The sequence below is a fragment of the Crassostrea angulata genome, chromosome 9 (genome assembly GCF_025612915.1).
Source record: "Crassostrea angulata isolate pt1a10 chromosome 9, ASM2561291v2, whole genome shotgun sequence".
In the NCBI taxonomy this organism is placed as follows: domain Eukaryota; kingdom Metazoa; phylum Mollusca; class Bivalvia; order Ostreida; family Ostreidae; genus Magallana; species Magallana angulata.
In genome coordinates, this window is record NC_069119.1 from 22,134,842 (window position 1) to 22,153,257 (window position 18,416).

At 35.4% G+C, this 18,416-nt stretch overlaps 1 protein-coding gene across 2 annotated transcripts in view; it reads left to right on the plus strand.

The window, feature by feature from the left end:
- The window catches only part of LOC128163232 (E3 ubiquitin-protein ligase HECW2-like), a 26,208-nt gene extending 8,040 nt beyond the window's left edge, over window positions 1–18,168 (plus strand). Inside the window, exons 8-29 of one of the 2 annotated variants that reach the window (XM_052826774.1) lie at window positions 1,518–1,621; window positions 2,256–4,067; window positions 4,454–4,543; window positions 4,895–5,045; window positions 5,211–5,284; window positions 5,550–5,719; window positions 5,877–5,959; window positions 6,167–6,269; window positions 6,554–6,715; window positions 6,803–6,857; window positions 7,767–7,947; window positions 8,087–8,184; window positions 8,437–8,557; window positions 10,979–11,095; window positions 11,457–11,609; window positions 11,863–11,961; window positions 12,160–12,292; window positions 12,686–12,832; window positions 13,113–13,227; window positions 14,356–14,441; window positions 14,660–14,772; window positions 15,147–18,168. In XM_052826774.1, the coding sequence (XP_052682734.1) occupies window positions 1,518–1,621; window positions 2,256–4,067; window positions 4,454–4,543; window positions 4,895–5,045; window positions 5,211–5,284; window positions 5,550–5,719; window positions 5,877–5,959; window positions 6,167–6,269; window positions 6,554–6,715; window positions 6,803–6,857; window positions 7,767–7,947; window positions 8,087–8,184; window positions 8,437–8,557; window positions 10,979–11,095; window positions 11,457–11,609; window positions 11,863–11,961; window positions 12,160–12,292; window positions 12,686–12,832; window positions 13,113–13,227; window positions 14,356–14,441; window positions 14,660–14,772; window positions 15,147–15,258 (4,279 nt within the window). In that variant the 3' untranslated portion in view covers window positions 15,259–18,168. Of the gene's footprint in view, window positions 1–1,517; window positions 1,622–1,659; window positions 1,902–2,255; window positions 4,068–4,453; window positions 4,544–4,894; window positions 5,046–5,210; window positions 5,285–5,549; window positions 5,720–5,876; window positions 5,960–6,166; window positions 6,270–6,553; window positions 6,716–6,802; window positions 6,858–7,766; window positions 7,948–8,086; window positions 8,185–8,436; window positions 8,558–10,978; window positions 11,096–11,456; window positions 11,610–11,862; window positions 11,962–12,159; window positions 12,293–12,685; window positions 12,833–13,112; window positions 13,228–14,355; window positions 14,442–14,659; window positions 14,773–15,146 lie in introns of those variants that run through there. The other variant, XM_052826775.1, reaches the window with a different exon arrangement.
- Window positions 18,169–18,416: the final 248 nt, after the last annotated feature.

An 18,416-nucleotide genomic window follows, 5' to 3' on the forward strand; every position in this document is an offset into this window, starting at 1 on the left:
TCAAAGTTTAATAGAGAAAGATATATTGAAAATGTTTTTAAAAAGTTTTTCTCGAGAACTATAATGCTACAGTTTGTGAGATTATTATGCAAGGATCCTCAAATTGTGTAAACTCTAATGTAGTGAAACCAAGAGTTATCTTTCTTGATGTTCTGTACAGTCTGAGAGTTATTTCTCTTGAAGTGGAACTCTGCTACGTTCAGTTTTTCAGGTTGTGTACGTGCGGTCCTACCGCAGTGCTACACATTTTCATTCCTATGTTACTGTTTATGTTGTTCAAGCCAACCATAAACCTCGGACCATAACTGGGTCCCAAGAAAGGGGTTCAATGTTTAAAATAGAAAAAGCATATGCTACGAAATGTAATGTTACAAGGAACTGCTGTTCAGGTGAGCGATGTGGCCCATGGGCCTCTTGTTATACTGAATGTCTTTTTAAAAAAGTTTTAGAAAATTTTACTGCTTTTATATAGGAATAACGTGAATTCTACAGCGAACCGTACGCGCATAATTCTCGCACATGTAACATTTTTTAATGTTACCCGTTGCCAAGTGCGTTGCTAACGCTGAGGGTAATAGTAAATATTATTAACTGCGTCTTAACCAATCAGATTTCAGTATTTAACATGAAAGTATAACAATGTAAGATGGAGTTTGAAAGAGTTACCTTTGAGTTAAAGTCATGCTTTGTGCTGTCATTCTCACATAAGAAGCATGACCTTGATTATTGTAAGATATCTGTCATCATTGAACAGGATCAGGAAGCGTTATCTTTTCCATCCTCTTGTTTGACACTACTTACACACTTATCCAAGTCATATATACACATTACTTCCTTAATGTTCACTAGAATAAGCTTCACTGATCTAACTGGTAGGTACAGGATTCATTCAAAGCTTTGTAAGGGTACCCCAGCAAATGTTTATGGATTTAAAGAGATTTTTTTTGTTATTGGATTTTGGAGGTGAAGGTCTTTTCTTGAAACCTTTTATTTATACTGTAATAACTGCAGAAAAAATTTCTTGTAAGCTAAAACCCTAATGATTGTGCTTTTAAAGATTGAATTAGAGCTACTCATTGTTTGTTACAGCTGTGTAGTGCAGTAACGGAGACACCATTTTAGTCCATTTTAGAATTAAAAGGTTTTTACACGAGATATAGCAGAGAACATGGAGAAAGCAATCTATATTTTTGAGTTATTCCTGTTTGTGTGTTTTTATTGTTAAGATTATTTAGCAAGTTTTACACATTGGTATCTTGTTATATCAAATAACACGAATGTACTACCGGTATGTGGAAGTGTGTTTGAGGTCCTAACCATTGTTAAATTATTTTAGATGAAATATCTCCAAATATCAGATAGTTTTTCCTCAGCCTCATTGTGTATGTGATAAGAAGGTTTAAATGTATTAGTATCTGTTATTTGAATTGTTATGTTGGATTGTCCCCCTTTTGATCCCCTTTCTACTATTGGTTGCATGTTATTGGTATTTGACCATTCATGTTAACTTGTTATAGGCCAGCTGAATTCAGCCTTGACCTAAATAAGAGGACTCCTACAGACAGTGTGAGTGGGACGCTGAAGTTTGAGGCCGATGTCATAGACCTGGAGTGTAGATCTGGTAAGACCTGAAGTGTAGATCTGGTAAGACCTGGAGTGTAGGTCTGGTAAGACCTGGAGTGTAGGTCTGGTAAGACCTGAAGTGTAGATCTGGTAAGACCTGGAGTGTAGGTCTGGTAAGACCTGGAGTGTAGGTCTGGTAAGACATAATAGACCTGGAGTGTAGATCTGGTAAGACCTGGAGTGTAGGTCTGGTAAGACCTGGAGTGTAGGTCTGGTAAGACATAATAGACCATGAGTGTAGATCTGGTAAGACATGATAGACCTGGAGTGTAGATCTGGTAAGACATGATTGACCTGAAGTGTAGATCTGGTAAGACCTGGAGTGTAGGTCTGGTAAGACCTGGAGTGTAGGTCTGGTAAGACATAATAGACCATGAGTGTAGATCTGGTAAGACTTGAATAGTCCTAGACAGGAGAACATTCAGTCCCTGTCAAAAGGCTGTCCAAATTGTATTGTTTCCATTCAATTGAGTTATTGTTTATATCTTTTTGGTCTTAAGAGTCTCTTTTGCAGGATTTATAAAATTTGATAAATCGTTGTCATTTGATTGCAATAATTTGAAAGATTAAGTTGTAAGCTCAGTCTTTAGAGAATATTTACAAATTTGTCTCTTTTTGATATTTATATCAAGCATTACAAGATGGCCTGAAGAACGGCAAAGGAGAATTACAAGGCAAAACGTATCAAGAAAATGGAAACCTTGAAAATGCAGAAGCTGTCTCTGAGAATGGTTCTGTGTCCAAGGATGACTTGATAGATGACCAGGAGGATTCTGGGATATCTTTGACACAGTTGTTAAGGGACCGTATCAGTGGTGATATTGAAGACAATGATATAAACGAGACTGAAAGTGAAAATGTTCAGAATGGAAGTGACGATAATCATGTACCAACAATACCAGACATAGTGTGCAATTCTTCTGAGGAGACAGAGGATACTCAGGCTGAGGAATTAAATCAGGGAGGAACATGTGATATTAGTTCAGGATTGTCATCTTCAGTGCCATCTAGTGGAGAAACTTCGAGTGGGTCTGATGTTTCCCCTCAGACTGTGAATGCAAATGGTGAAACTTTACCAGAAATTTTCAATTGTGCCAAAAACAAGGAAGAAGTAACACCAGAAGTCTTAGATTGCTCTTTAGACAGTGAGGTAAATTTAGTGATGAATGATTTACCTTCTAAGCCACCTGTGCTCCCCCCGAGGACATACAAGGCTCCCCCCTTGCCCCCTCGTTATAGGTCTAGTGATGCCCCACCCATACCACCTAGAACACCTGAACGGGGGGAAAGACCTCTGTTCCCAGGTAGTGGAGTGGGTGCAGTCCAAATTCCACCAGAAACTGGGTCAGAGTCACCGTCAGAAACCCCTACCCCCAGGCCCCCCAGTGCTGATAGTTCAAGGTCATGTAATACTTTAGAACCTCCACCCTTGCCACCCCGCACCTATAGTCCAATAACTGTTTCTCAAACTAGTTCCCAGCAACAGGGGTTAGAAACTGAAATAGAGGAAGGAGAGACAACTAGTTTCAACAGTACGGAAAACTTGGAAACATCTGGAGAAGGTCCAGAAGTAGCAAAACCAGCCAACACAGATGAGGCGGAAATCTCAACTCCATTAGGAGATACAAATGATGAAGTGGACGCAGGGAGGAGATCCCGTCCAAAGACTACAAGATCTGATTCTGATTTGCATAATAAACCTAGATGTGTTGTGACTAAATTACCAGCCAGGCAAATGTCACAGAATAACTCTGTGTTTTCACAGGTAGCGAAAACACCAGGAATTGAAAGTGCAGTATCTCCCAACCGATTCAGGAATTCAAGTCCAGTCAGTCGCTCTGTGGAATGCAGTCCACGCACAAGTCCAAGTCCTTCTATGCAAACTTCATACAGTGATTCGGTTGCCGAACAAAGGAAATATGCAAGTAGACACAGTATTGCGGTACCCACTGAAAGGAACTTTAGAAATAATGAGATGTTTGTTAATACCCCCTTGAGGGCCCCCCTCGACAGGTCTACCAGTTCGGTATCAGACTCTGGTACCCCACCCCGCATAATTCCAAGAAATGCTCGCAGTCGTGTGTTATCTGAAGAAGAGAAACAACAAAACCGTGAACAAATCGTTCAGCAGCTACAACTATGGACCCAGAAGCAAAAAGAGAAAACAAAGCCAGATTCTGAGGAAGATTCAGGTGCTGTGTTATCAACTGATGTTGGTTGTGAAAATCAGACAACCAGTGATAAACCAGATAAACCGTTACCCCTGGTTACAGGGAGTGCCACGCCTAGCAACTCACCCAGACCACAGTCTAGTAAACCCTCTAGTGCCAAAGCCGGGGCTAGCCCTAAACCAGAATCAAATTCAAGGTCATCGGTTTGGCAACTCAGGCAGTCAACCAACAAATCGGAACCAAAGCCACCAGCCACTCCATCTACACCAAAAGGTAGTATGTGTGTACAGTCTCAAAGTCTGTGAATGTCTTCACTGCTTTCTTTTTTCATTTTGATCAAAGAGATTCAGTTCTGTATATCATCATGAACATGAAAACTATGAATTTAAATTTAAACTTCAAAGATGAAAAGATCTTAATAGAAATATCAAAGCTTCAGACACTTTATATAAACTACAGTAAAATACAACATTATATGATCGAATTAAGACGTTTTGTACAGATTTTTGTCATCAGAAATAAAAACATGGACTGATATCTGAAATAGAATAGACTTTAAAAACTTTTTGCAAAGAACAAATATATTTAGTATTAGTAAGAGTGAACTGATATAATCAAGCTTTGTCTCGTCATTTCATGACTACAATTTATTGTAACAGAGGGCAGTCAGTCCCCATTACCCAAGCTCCCTGCCAGAAAGAGGTACCACCGTGTGGACCCACCCCCAGGGGACCAGCCCCTCCCCCCAGGTAAGACACACACCACCTTGTCTGGTTACTGTATCACAACACTTTCCCTCCTGGTAACTAAGACACTTCACATTGTGGACTTGTACTGTATCTGTAGATTATTGATTTTATGTACTTGCAATGTATTTCAGCGATTCTGCTGTTTTCTATTAAATCGCAAGTACTGTATATACAATCGCAAACGCCAAACTTTTATCATAATTTTATATGGAGTATACTGTATAAAAATACTGTTGTTTATAGGATACTGCCACATGAGGTAAAAAAAGTAATGTATTGATTAATTAAATGGTCTTTAATGTTGAAAAAGTGATACTATTTTTATACAATTTAAATTGTTGTCCATTGCAGGCTGGGAGGCCCGTATTGACAGCCATGGTAGAATATTTTACATAGACCACACGAATAGGACCACCACCTGGCAGAAACCACAGAATGGTCAGAGAACCATCCAGCGGCGCCCCACCATCAGCTCTGAGCAGCGCCAGCAGCTGGACAGAAGGTCAGTACTTGAAGTGGGGACAGGGGACATGTACGGTCCCTGACTGCCTTAAAGGATTTAATGTTTATCATTACTTAAATTAAGTTATACAAATATTTGGAATTCTTCTGCATTAAAAAATGAGACGTGCTAAAATACATAGTATTACATTGATTTCTATTTCAGGTATCAGAGTATTCGTCGAACAATCAACCAGCCTCGATCTGAACAAGAAACGTCAGCAGAGAGTACTTCTTCAGGTCAGTCTCCATGTCGCAATATAAATTAACAAGTGTTTTAGCAATCATATATTAAATGATTTATGATTGTGAACATGTTCTGTGATACATGTAGTATAGATATTCATTTTTAAATTTTAGAACTTATGGTTATAATGGTTATAATTTTTTTTACCTTTATAAAGATATCATAAACGTGTCAGAACTGTAACTTGTAAACAAATCCACAATAGTGGTACCTATATTTTCTGCTTGGTTGAGTTACTGAACTTTGTGAAATTTACAGGCGGTAGTGATAACAGCCCCCAGACATCAGCTCAGTCCAGGGTGCCTCTGCCTGTCACCTCCCCCCCACCCCCACAACAGCCCCCCACTGCTGACCCCAGCGACAACAGAGTCCCAGCTGTCAAGTTCCTCATGCGTTCAGATTTCCTGCCTCTTCTCCAGGGCAATGATGTAAACAATATTATCTACAGCATTTTGATTTTGTTATGTTTTACTTTTAAAAGATTTTATAATGGACATATGACCCTGAAATGTTTTCAGTAGAATTAAGATGAGCTGATAAACAGATTGTCAAAAAATCTCATTTGCAATTTTTTTTTTATTTCAGAGAGCAATGGCAGAATATAACAGAAATGGAACACTGAAACACATGATTACAAAAATAAGACGAGATTTTCACAATTTTGAAAGGTAGGAAAAACATGTGAATAAGGCTGTCTTAGAATGTTTATACAGAGAATATAAATTGTACAATGTATTTCAAACGTTTACAAAAATGCACCTTCATTTTAAGTTTTCAGTTTTGCAAGCCAATACATGAATATGTACTGCATTTAAATGTATCCTGTATGAGTATTGCATCAATTTGATATTTTCATTTAACTTGTTTTTTGTTAGGTATCAACATAATCGAGATCTGGTATGTTTTCTGAATCACTTTGCGGACAACTCAAAGGAACTGCCAGCTAACTGGGAGATGAAATTTGACAGAGGGGGCAAGGTCAGTGAGTTCCTTCCCGATATGGATAAAAATAAGAAAATTCTCTTGACATAAAAATTGATAAGTTTCTTCAACAAATGTTACATATATGTACAAAGACGAAGCCTTGTAAATGAAGTCAAATGTAAATTATGTAATCTTTACCCATTTGTTTTATATTTTTCATCTCATCTCATTCTTTCAGGAATTTGTTAATACTGCATCTTCAGAAATGTACAGCATTCATTACATGTTTGGTGAATTTGATTTTACAAAATATGTTCAGCTTAAATGATCTTTCACAGATGTTTTTCATCGACCACAATTTGAAACTTACGACCTTTATTGACCCTCGACTGCCGACAGACATCCCACCTATCAACACAGACTTCTTGCACACCTCATTAATATTTCGTAACCGTGGGCGACGAGAGGGCAGCGACAGCCCTGTCAGAACAAGCCAGGCAGTATGTATTGATGGTTAACCTCACTCGATATTTGTGAACTATTTTAGAAGTTGACCTGAGATTAAATTGACTGACTTTTATTTGCAGCCTATGCCTCCCCCAAGGACTCAGCCCCCAGAGGAGCCTTCTGTCGTACCCACAGGTAAGGACAACCGAGTCAGCTCATATTGATCAGGATACTGTCTGTATCAACTAAATTCCTCGCCTCATAAATAAGATCAATTGCTGTCAGTCTGAAGTTTATTTTCCGGTTTATGCTTCCAATAGACTTGTTTTAAATTTGCTCAGTTGTGTTTGAAAAGAAATAGCTCTTTCACAGAAATGTCCTTGTTGAAAATTCAACCACTTTACAAATATTGCATGTTAGTGAGGGATGTATTGCAAATTTTCCCCCATGATTCTCTCATTCAGATGAAAAATGGTTTTTATCAAAAATTTCTCAACCATTCAGATTCAACTAAATTACGGTACATGAAAGTATGATATCAGCAGCTAAATGAATTCAAATTATTTTTCTATCAAATACTTTATGAACATGTGTATCCCTAGATCTCAGAAGACAGAATGGTATGTGGTAATGTGCATATCTAGACAACCATCTTATAGTTAACAACAGAAAAACAGATAATCAGAGAAAACTATTTGTGCTTGATTTATCTATAATGTTACTCTGTACAGTAGATGCTACTTTTAAATGTCAGACTAGAAAACTTACATATATACATATAGCTATGTATGATATATGTTGAAAATATATATGATGTATTTTTGAAAAATTAAATTAGTTTACAGTAAAACTTATTGAATCATGAAGTCAAACACTCAGATAAAACAGTTCTCTTCCAGATTGTGAATTTTCACATCGGTTGAAAGTTCCATGTGAATGATATTTGACATTCTCAACATTGCTTAATAGGGTCTAGTTAAATTGTCTAGTTCCATAAAACTTGTTAATTATTAGATTTTTTCATGCACTAAATAAAAGAAATGTCTGATAGTGTTTACAAGAATTCAAATGCAGTGAGTTAATAAATTATGATTTTATTTTTAGCGTACAATGACAAAGTTGTCGCCTTCTTGCGACAGCCCAACATTGGAGAAATTCTTCAGGAAAAATACTCTTCCTACAACAACAGTACCCGGTTAAAAGAGAAGATCCACAAGATCCGGGGGGAGGGGACAGATGCCCTGGACCGCCTCAGTAATGACGTTGACCTCATCATCCTGCTCAGGTCCAGTTACCTCCCTTACACAAAATATCAAAAGGACTTTAATGTGCCACATTATTCTTAGTTAAAGATATTCTTCATTGTCAAGGAGGAAATTCATATGACATCATTAATTTGATAGATCTTATTTTTTTCTTAACAGTCTGTTTGAAAATGAGATTATGTCGTATGTGCCTCAGAACCTTCTACAAGCGAACCCTTTGGGGGATTCCCCCGGGGAAACTCCTCAAGGATCTCCCAGTAAGTGACCACAACAAAATATGACAGGCTTTTTATTCATGTATAAATATTGTATCAGATGTTAGATATTCTAGATATTTTAGATTAACAAAAAAATTTTCATCTGACAGAAATATGTTTTTGTATGGACTATTTTTATATGTTGAATCTATTATTTAGGCATTTCTATCTAATATCTGTAATCTTGTATGCCCTCCGGGCCCAAAATTGGAAATAAACTATTATTATTATTATTATGTTTTTGTTTCACAGACATTCAGAGGTCCAACGTGCGAGTACATGCTCCTTACAAAAGAGATTTCCAGGCGAAGTTACGCAGCTTTTACAGGAAGCTAGAAAGCAAGGGCTATGGACAGGGACCCTCAAAACTCAAGTGAGAACTACATGCAGCTTCCATATTTTTTTCTCACTTCAAATCTTTTTTGACGTGCTGGTTTTGTAAAATGTGAAAATTTTCAATGTAGAGATAATTACATCAGAATATTCAGAAAATTACCACTGTTACTTAGCATTTTTTAAAAAGAAACATGTTTTTTATACTTATTTATAAGTCACCAACTCATAATATTTCATATTGGGATCCAATAATTAAAATGATTACAAGTGAAAATATTCACATCTATAAAGATATAGTTTTGAGCCTTTGTATATGGAAGATATTTTGACAAAAACATTTGTACATGTATCAGCAAAATCAGATTAAGTGGACTTTGAATGAAACTGTGGCCAAATACGAGGGTTGTCCGATTATATCGTAAACTGAGGACAATGCTTCAATTATGTTCACTGTAATTTCTTCAGACAAATGTATGTATTTTGATCATTGATCCTTTGTCGAACAGTATCTTAAAATTCAAATGCATGCTAAATATATTCTTTGAGAAACATTATAGTTTATATAAGCGGCTTTGCCAGGCGGCACTATATGCTACATCAAAAATAGCCAGCCCTTAAATCGTTGTTAAACCCTTCACTTTATTCACTTTATTATTCACGTTCTACATGCAATTCTGAAAATGTGTTTGAAAATAATATTTTCTTTGAACTTGTACCCTGAGTGCACATTCTCCATGTATTTTTAGTTTTGTTTTTAAAATTCTCCTTAAGAACAAACGATCTGCAGACTCCAAACATGCCCTGTATTATCTGTTTCCCTGAAATGTGTCGTATAGCATTTTGTCGTCCATTTACTTGTATATCGGTTTCTTTTTCACTTAATGTTTTCATACTTGTCCAAATATTTTCGATGTTGCTAGACTACTTATTTAAAAAATGCATTTCTAAGCCATTTTGTTAAATTTTTTATGGCCCCCTTCAAAGAAGGGAGGGCATATTGCTTTGCTACTGTCAGTTGGTCAGTCTGTCAGTCAGTCCAACGACAGTTTCAAATCATTTTCTTTGCCGAGGTTGAAATTATTGAAATGAAATTTGGTATACAGATTTATCATAATAATGTCTAATTTACGTTTTATTTTAGGTACGATCGAGCAATTTTCAACATAGTTATGTCCCTTGGACAAAATTCCAATTATTTACAGTTACAGCACAGGGGCATCGTATCCGTTCTACACTCGATGACATATTATATAAATAGTGCCTGTTTGGGAGGGTAACAGTTGAAATTGACACCCCGAGAAAACCATTGTCAACCTCCGCTTCGCGTCGGTTGACAATGGTTTTCGAGGGGTGTCAATTTCAACTGTTATCCTACCAAACAGGCACTATTTATTTTGTTATACTGAATGTCTTAATTTTAAAGAAAACTTTACTGCTTTTACATAGAAATAACGTGAATTCTACGGCGAACCGTACGCGCATAATTTTCGCGCATGTAACAATTTTTAATGTTACCCGTTGCTAAGTGCGTTGCTAATGCTGAGGGTAATAGAAAGAATTGTGAACTGCGTCTAAACCAATCAGATTTCAGTATTTAACATGAAAGTATAACAAATATAATTGTTATACTTTCATGTTAAATACTGAAATCTGATTGGTTAAGATGCAGTTAATAATATTTACTATTACCCTCAGCGTTAGCAACGCACTTGGCAATGAGTAACATTAAAAAATGTTACATGCGCGAAAATTATGCGCGTACGGTTCGCTGTAGAATTCACGTTATTCCTATATAAAAGCAGTAAAATTTTCTTAAAAATTTTAAAAAAGACATTCAGTATAACAAAATAAATAGTGCCTGTTTGGGAGGATAACAGTTGAAATTGACACCCCTCGAAAACCATTGTCAACCTCCGCTTCGCGTCGGTTGATAATGGTTTTCTCGGGGTGTCAATTTCAACTGTTACCCTCCCAAACAGGCACTATTTATATAATAATACACCTTGTGTATTATTTATATATATGTCATCGAGACTATCAGTGTAGAACGGATACGATGCCCCTGTGGTTACAGTTCACAGTTTCTGCTCATTTTCTTCACAGAGGTTGCAGATATTGAAGTGAAATTTGCTATATATATTTATTATAATAATATAAAGACAAATTCGATCTTGCATATGAAAAAATTCCAATTATTTGCAGTTTCTGTTCATTTTCTTCTTGGTAACAATTATGATGTGCAAGTAAAAGGACGTGTACATTGCTTATATACACATACAGATGAAGCATATCATGAAGGTGGACAGAAAGAAACAGGGATAAAGAAGATTGTTAACAATTTTCTTGCTACTTGTGAAACTGAACTTTCACCATCTACATGTACATGTATCTGTAAGCAGTTAAATATGACAACATTGCAATAGTTTAACTGAAACTTTACTCTTCTTTTTTGAAATAGACTGATGGTGAGAAGAGATCATGTTTTAGAGGATGCCTTTAATAAAGTCATGGGAATCACAAAGAAAGAAATGCTTAAGAAAAGCAAGCTGTACATCACTTTTGTGGGAGAGGAAGGGTAAGAACATTGATTCTACCTCAAATCTGTTGAGATAAGAAAGTAGTTATATTGAAAGAAACTTCACTAGAGTTAGAAAGCAGCTTTATTGAAAGATGTTAATGGGAGACCTTCATTAGAGTAGACAGTGAAGATTAAGTAGGCAGCACAAACAATGGTATATCATGTCTTTCATAACAAAACTTAGATCAGCCTAAGATGAATAGATTTAGGTTAATTTCTTACACAAAGAAGAAAATAGATTAGTGTGATGTATAGAAATTTTTTTATCATTAGTTAGGACTGCATACTTTAAAACACAAAGAAATTACAAACTATTGACCCTGAAAATGATGAACCTATTGTGACTGGTTGTTAACAGGTTGGACTATGGTGGTCCATCTCGAGAGTTCTTCTTCCTGCTGTCCCGTGAACTGTTCAATCCTTACTATGGACTGTTTGAATATTCTGCCAATGATACTTACACAGTCCAGATTAGTCCAATGTCCACAATTGTCGAGGATGCACATGAATGGTGACTTTCAAAATTTATCATCTGATGTTTGTAAAAGTAGACAATTATTTTCAAATGAGAACACTAAATCTTCTTACATTAGAAGTGAAGGAAATGTTCATGCCAATAGGTGTTATTTGTATTAAAAGAATATATTTAGTCATCAAGTTTTGTTATCATCATTAAATCATTGATATAAAGTTTATCAGGGTAAAACATTAAGTGACTGGCTGAGCCTTGACTTCCTGTCAGTGATAATGATGTTTGTTTACAGGTTCCGCTTCGCTGGCCGAGTGTTAGGCCTGGCAGTGGTTCACCAGTACTTGCTGGATGCTTTCTTTACTCGACCCTTCTACAAAGCCCTACTCAGACTGTTAGTACATTGGATTCTTTATACTTTAGTCGTTTTACTTTCTTTTCCTTTTAATGTACAAATGTATATTGAGTTTAAACTATAATCCCAAGATTTTTGAATTAATTCACAATTCATGTCTTAGGCCATGTTCTAAGTAAATTTTGAGTTTGCTTGTGGTGAATAGAATCCACTGATTGACAAGCTTTGTTTATGCAGGCCGTGGTCATTGACGGACGTGGAGACACTGGACGCAGAGTTCCACCAGAGTCTGCTGTGGATCAAGGAGAATGACATCTCAGAGGTCGACATGGACCTGACCTTCTCTGTCAATGAGGAGGTGTTTGGACAGGTACAGACTACTGTAGTGTAACAAACGAAAAGGGCCCTGGACGAGCTATAGCTTTATTGCAGTAAAAACTCTCTATTTCCATTGAAAGTAATGAATTAATAAAAAGAAGTGTTTTAATGTTTTTATATACTGTATTTGATTTCACTTGTTCAGATACATAATTGAATTGCTGTAAAAATTGTTGATACAATTCCACTGACATTGATATTGACCTCAGTATTATACTTTGACTAACATTTGGCTTTCACTGACATGTAATGTAAGGGAATGATACTATGGGAAATTACATGTAACTTTATATATTACCTGACATAGATTCTCACTTAAAGAGGCCTTAAGCCGCCTTATTGTAGATGCTTTAATTTATTTTGTACAATGATTCCACATTTATAGGTAACAGAGAGAGAACTGAAGCCCAATGGTAAGGTGATCCCAGTCAATGAGAGGAACAAAAAGGAGTACATAGAGAGGATGTCCAAATGGAGGCTGGAGCGGGGCGTGACTGAGCAGACCGAGAGCCTCATCAGGGGATTCCACGAGGTCGGTGAACTTATCTGTCCTTGACTCTATATGTTTATTCTTTATGCCATTTCGGTCTAACATTTCCATAAAAACCAGACAGTCATCTTTTTATTAATAATTAAAAATGGTGGAATGGCAGCTGCTATAATTTTCTTGACAATTAAACCTTACCCCGCAGAATAAAATACCGGTAACTTAAACATTGCTTTTACTTTTGTTCTTTTATCTCAACCAGGCTGTGGACCCACAGGCCACCTTACAGTAATGTTCTAGTTGTGACTTCCATTGTTCTCTGTAGGTGATAGACAGTCGACTGATCTCCATGTTTGATGCCCGTGAGCTGGAGTTAGTGATAGCAGGGACTGTGGAGATAGATGTGAAGGACTGGAGGAAGAACACAGAGTATAGATCAGGTCTGTGGCTCCAAGTAACGGGCGCCAGCCATACTTAACAAGCTCAGTAACTTTTGATAAGTCAAATTCTTTTCTTAGATAAAACTTGCATTATGCAAGTACAGTTGCACCTGCTGCTACGGCCACCTTTTATCAGCGGCTATGAGCTGCCAGTTTTAATCCCGCCCGTTTCTCACTTTAATTTAACTGATTTAAGGTCCCGTGATTTAAACATGCCTGTTTTCAACGGCCATTTTGTCTATATTGTCACATGACTTCTGACTCTGACATGTGACCCTGTATCGAAAAAAGCCAAACTTTGACAGCTGATAATGAGTTAATGACAAATAATTCAGTGTGTTATTTGAAGTCTGCTGAGATTTAATGAGATAATTGATTATAACACCTGTTTTGTGTCTTTATATACATGTACATCTTTATATACTTATATTCTTCATTACAAAGTTATTAAATGGCCAGTCTTGCGCTTAACAGCTTTACATGTACAATTATTTGCCGATATTACACACTTTTTTTAGAAAATTTCTTTGAGAGAATTACAGAGGTGCTTATTATACACCCCAATAGAATTTTTACACTTTTTAAGAGCTTAAACATTGGCTATCGTAGTTCAGTACTTAGCCTTTGTACGGAAACGCTACTTCTGATTGTTTACTGCATTTAATCAATTGAAAATTATTGTTTGGGCGTATTTAGCAGAAAATGTTTTGCTCTTAATTCCTTGATGGAAAAATTAAATTAAAATGGCCATTCAAAATTAATATAAACTGTTTATTCAGCAATCGGAGCTGTGCATTCACCATCTCTGTGTACGCAGCCATTACAGATGCTGTTAATAAATCTGTGCAATAGAGCAAAAATGAATATACTCGGTGTTTTTTTTTTCATTAATTTGAAATCTGGAATAAGAGGCCACCTGTCTTAAGCGGCCTGTTTGCCATTGTCCCACAAGTGGCCGTTTAAAACAGGTGCGACTGTAGATACAAGGATGGTTGGGGAAAAAGTCAGTTTTAAAAGCTCTGTAAATGATAAACTTGAAGATCACTGTTCCTGATTTCCTGTAATCATCGATGCAGGGACATGAAGTTTGTATCATAGCCCTGACAAATTGTTGTGTTGTGTTGACAGGGTACCACGACCAGCATCAAGTGATTCAGTGGTTCTGGCAGGCCATAGAGAAGTTTGACAATGAGAGGAGACTCAGGCTACTGCAGGTAGACTATGACATCACTGCAGTCTAAGATTCTGGTTGACAGTTTTGAAAACACATTCGGTGTTTCAATATTGAATAAAATTTTGATGAAACACCTAGTATAAATTCTTTCCAAAAAAAAAGTTGTTTAAAAATATCTGTAGTTAAACTTTGTGTAAAAGATTATTGAGTGAATTTTAAAAGAACATATAATTGAGTAAATGATGTTTTGTTGTTCAGTTTGTGACGGGCACCTCCAGCATCCCATATGAGGGATTCGCAGCTTTGAGAGGAAGCAATGGACCCCGTAAATTTTGTATTGAAAAATGGGGCAAAATTAGCAGCCTTCCAAGGTCAGTTTGTACTGTGTTATAATAATGAGCATACTTGTCCCCTTGTCAAATTTTGCATTGATTTCTGGTCCCTCATGCATATCTCATTTTTTTTGTGAGATGGAGAGGTTTAGCGGAATAATTTATTGTTTGATTGTTAGCATATCAAGGTTTTTTGCTAGTGATTTTGAATGATAAGATGTATCTTTTTGCATACATGTAACGGTACAGAGTTCTCCTTCATCATGGCTAATTTATTTTTGATTCTCATTATTTTTGTTATTGTTATTTTTGATTCTTATTGACAATCACTGTATTTAAACATGAAGTTAAATCTCAGACCCCTTCCATTTCCCTTTGTCAAAAAACATTAACTTTTCTTTTGAATTTTACAGAGCACACACATGCTTTAATCGACTGGATTTACCAGCTTACACTACATCTGAAATGCTGTTTGAAAAGTTGGTCACAGCAGTGGAAGAAACAAGCACATTTGGGATTGAATAATCAAGGTCATAAAATGTGTCAATGTGTTCATTAATTCCTGAGGACACAGATCACTTGATGGGCCTCTTGACCCCTAACAACACATCTTTGTGCGTTACCAATGTTCTTCTTTATTTTTATCATACAATCTTTTATCATTGATGGACTAATCAGTGAATATGAAATATTTTGGTGTAAAGCACAGTCCTTCAGTGTAATGGCTTTTTAGCTTAATATAATTTCTACAGTTTTTGGAAACTGTCGCAAAGCATCTTAAAGACCATGAGTTTTGGCCTCTAGTCAGTTTTTGTATGTGATATGCCAAGTTAAGAAACCTAATGAAGATATACAGGTGTATTTGTTTCAATGTTAACCTAAAATTTAGGTTATTTATGAAATGATGCATGCAGTGTTAGCATAATTTTGACTTTGTTTGATTAAAATGTATAAAATAACATATATCTATAACTACACTGTTCCTCTCCAAAAGTATGCAGGTACAGTGCATTTATGTAAATGATGCTTAAATAGTATGTTTATCGGAATATATTTGGAAAAGCATAAAGGATGATTTCCAACTGTAAATGACAAAGTATTACACTTGTTGGCAACTAACTGTCCTGAGTTGGCATTAATTAACATAATCAAATATTTAATTAAGTGGTAATTAATGGTTGTGATGATGATGATGTCATTGTGCATCAGATCTGAGTATTTATTAATCAAAGTGACTTCTGATTTTTTTTTTGTACCAGGTATATCAAACTGCTGTTTATTTTCATCAATTTCATGGATTTTCATTAATTTACAAAATGCCCGTAAACACTGTGATGATGCGGGTGAAAGTAATTCATGTACCTGTTTCTTCAATACCTAATCCTTTCTTTCATTTTGGTAAAAAATATTTGTAAATAAAGCAATACACTGAGTGCAATTTACCGATAATGAAACCAAAGTTGCATAGACATCAAGATCCTTGTGCTTTACTTTCCTTATTTGTTTCAGAATAAAAAACAGCGATACAACACTTCAATGCAAAAAGCTCAGTGTTGTAGGATGACGAAAACCCAGATGATAGTTGCTATAAGCATAGGTATATGGTGTAAGAAAGCTTTATCATTATTCCAGATTCTTTTGTACAAGAAAATAGTGCATACGGTTTTATATGTTTTTATTTTATAATTAGTTTTTACACAATAAGAACACCTAACAATATTAAGCTTTTAAATGGTTACTTGCTTTAAATCAGCCAAATAAACTATGAAAAGATGGTACAAAATACTTTAAATTCTTGTTTGTTGTTGTTTTTTTCTTTTTCTTCTCCTAAACTGATTAACACAATTTTTTGAACTTTTTTCTACAACATGTATTATATTTAATGGGAACAAAACACTCTCCTACTTTTAATACAATAACAAACAATTTTGTCTGAATGTAAACAGGAAAAGAGTAAGATAAGAATGGGTATTTGGCATATGCCTGTGCATTTCATTTTGTAGTTGATTTTTGCTCTTCGTTGTACGCCTGTGTTGTGATTTTTACCCGCAATTCTGTGAAGTGAATTGTGTATTTATACCTATACATGTGTTATGCCAGTACAGATTATGTATCCTTGATTTTATATGTATGTTTATATATTACAGTTACACAAAACTTGCGGAAAATGAACTAAAACTACACGTGTAATCTGAACATGTTGTTTACAGCAGTAGGAAAGCATAAAAGACTACATGATGTGAAAATGTTTACAGTTTTTGTTTGCATGTAGAAACAAATCTGTATGTAGATTATGAACAAGTTATCTTTTAGAACAAGTGTGCATTAGTTTGAACCTCAGCTAGACAGTAGATTAATCTCTGAATTCGTAACACATGCTTGCATCATTCCATTGTGTTCATGTTTAAGTGTATATATATATAGAGAGAGATATTATCAATGTTGATATTTATTTTGTTATTTCAGATTTAGTCTTGGCTTTCTTTCTTTTGCACTGTGAGGTCCGTGTTAGCTGTTTCGGGAGACAATTCTCACCAATCTGCTCAGTCATTTTTGTAGTGCAAGCAATTTTCACTTTTTTTTGTTATTCTTTTTTATATAAAACCCCCCGATCTATAATAGTTTCCTACAAAATTTCATTCCGTAGGTTTTTTTGTTTTGTTTATTGTTTGTTTTACTAGTGTAAGAATGTTAAAGCATGGGAAAAAGCAAAATAACATGTATAATTAGATATTGTCATAGTGGATGTCATGGTATGCCTAATTTGAAGACAATCATGAACTGGATTTTTTAATAAAGGTTACCCCCTTAACTCCCTACTCCCAATGAACAAGTTAGTCAGCAGGTATTGCTTTCATTACAAAAATTTGATTTGGAAATTTTGTAATATAACTATGATATTTTTTATAATTAGAGTTTGCCATTGTAATTCAAATTGTCACTGCTTCAGGATAATGCCCTTTCTCTTTTTCTTTTGGAAGGAATTGCACAATCAGCTCATTTCTTGTTCCAAGGGCAATTTCAGTTTATGGATACATATATATATATACCTCAGTTTTCACCATCACTATTCCGTTTTGTCATTCTCAGTAAACAAGAAGATATTCAATTTCATGGGCAGTAAACCACCATTGCAGTGTACATTGGATGGTATATAAATTGCTTTTGTCATAAGTTTGATTGACCGGCTTTTAATGTTTTTTTAAAGCATTTTCTGTCGTACAAATAACTACACTGAACATAAATATACAGAGTTTCAATTGTAGAAATGTAAAGAGAACTTTCATCTGCTGTTGGTTTTTACTTCTGTTACAGTGGTATGGCATCTTTTGTCGTTTTTTTAAAGTTATAAATATTTGTATCTTCAATGGTCAGAATTATTTATGTGCATCATAACAAACATGTTGTTTATGTTTTATAAATATTAATGAAAAATCCGTTGTTTTGTTATTATTAGATATGTTAAGTAATCTAATGATTAGATTTGTTAAGTAATCTAGTTGGTAAACATGAACACTCCAAGTCTTTGAATAATTCAGCTACATCCTAAGAATAGTTGAACACGTCAGTCGATACTTTTAATTGGTGATTTTGCACAAAAAATATTGACTGTTCTTTGCGATTCACCATATCCTTGTCTGTAATCAATTTTGTGTTGAATATATGTACTTTCTTCTTTAATA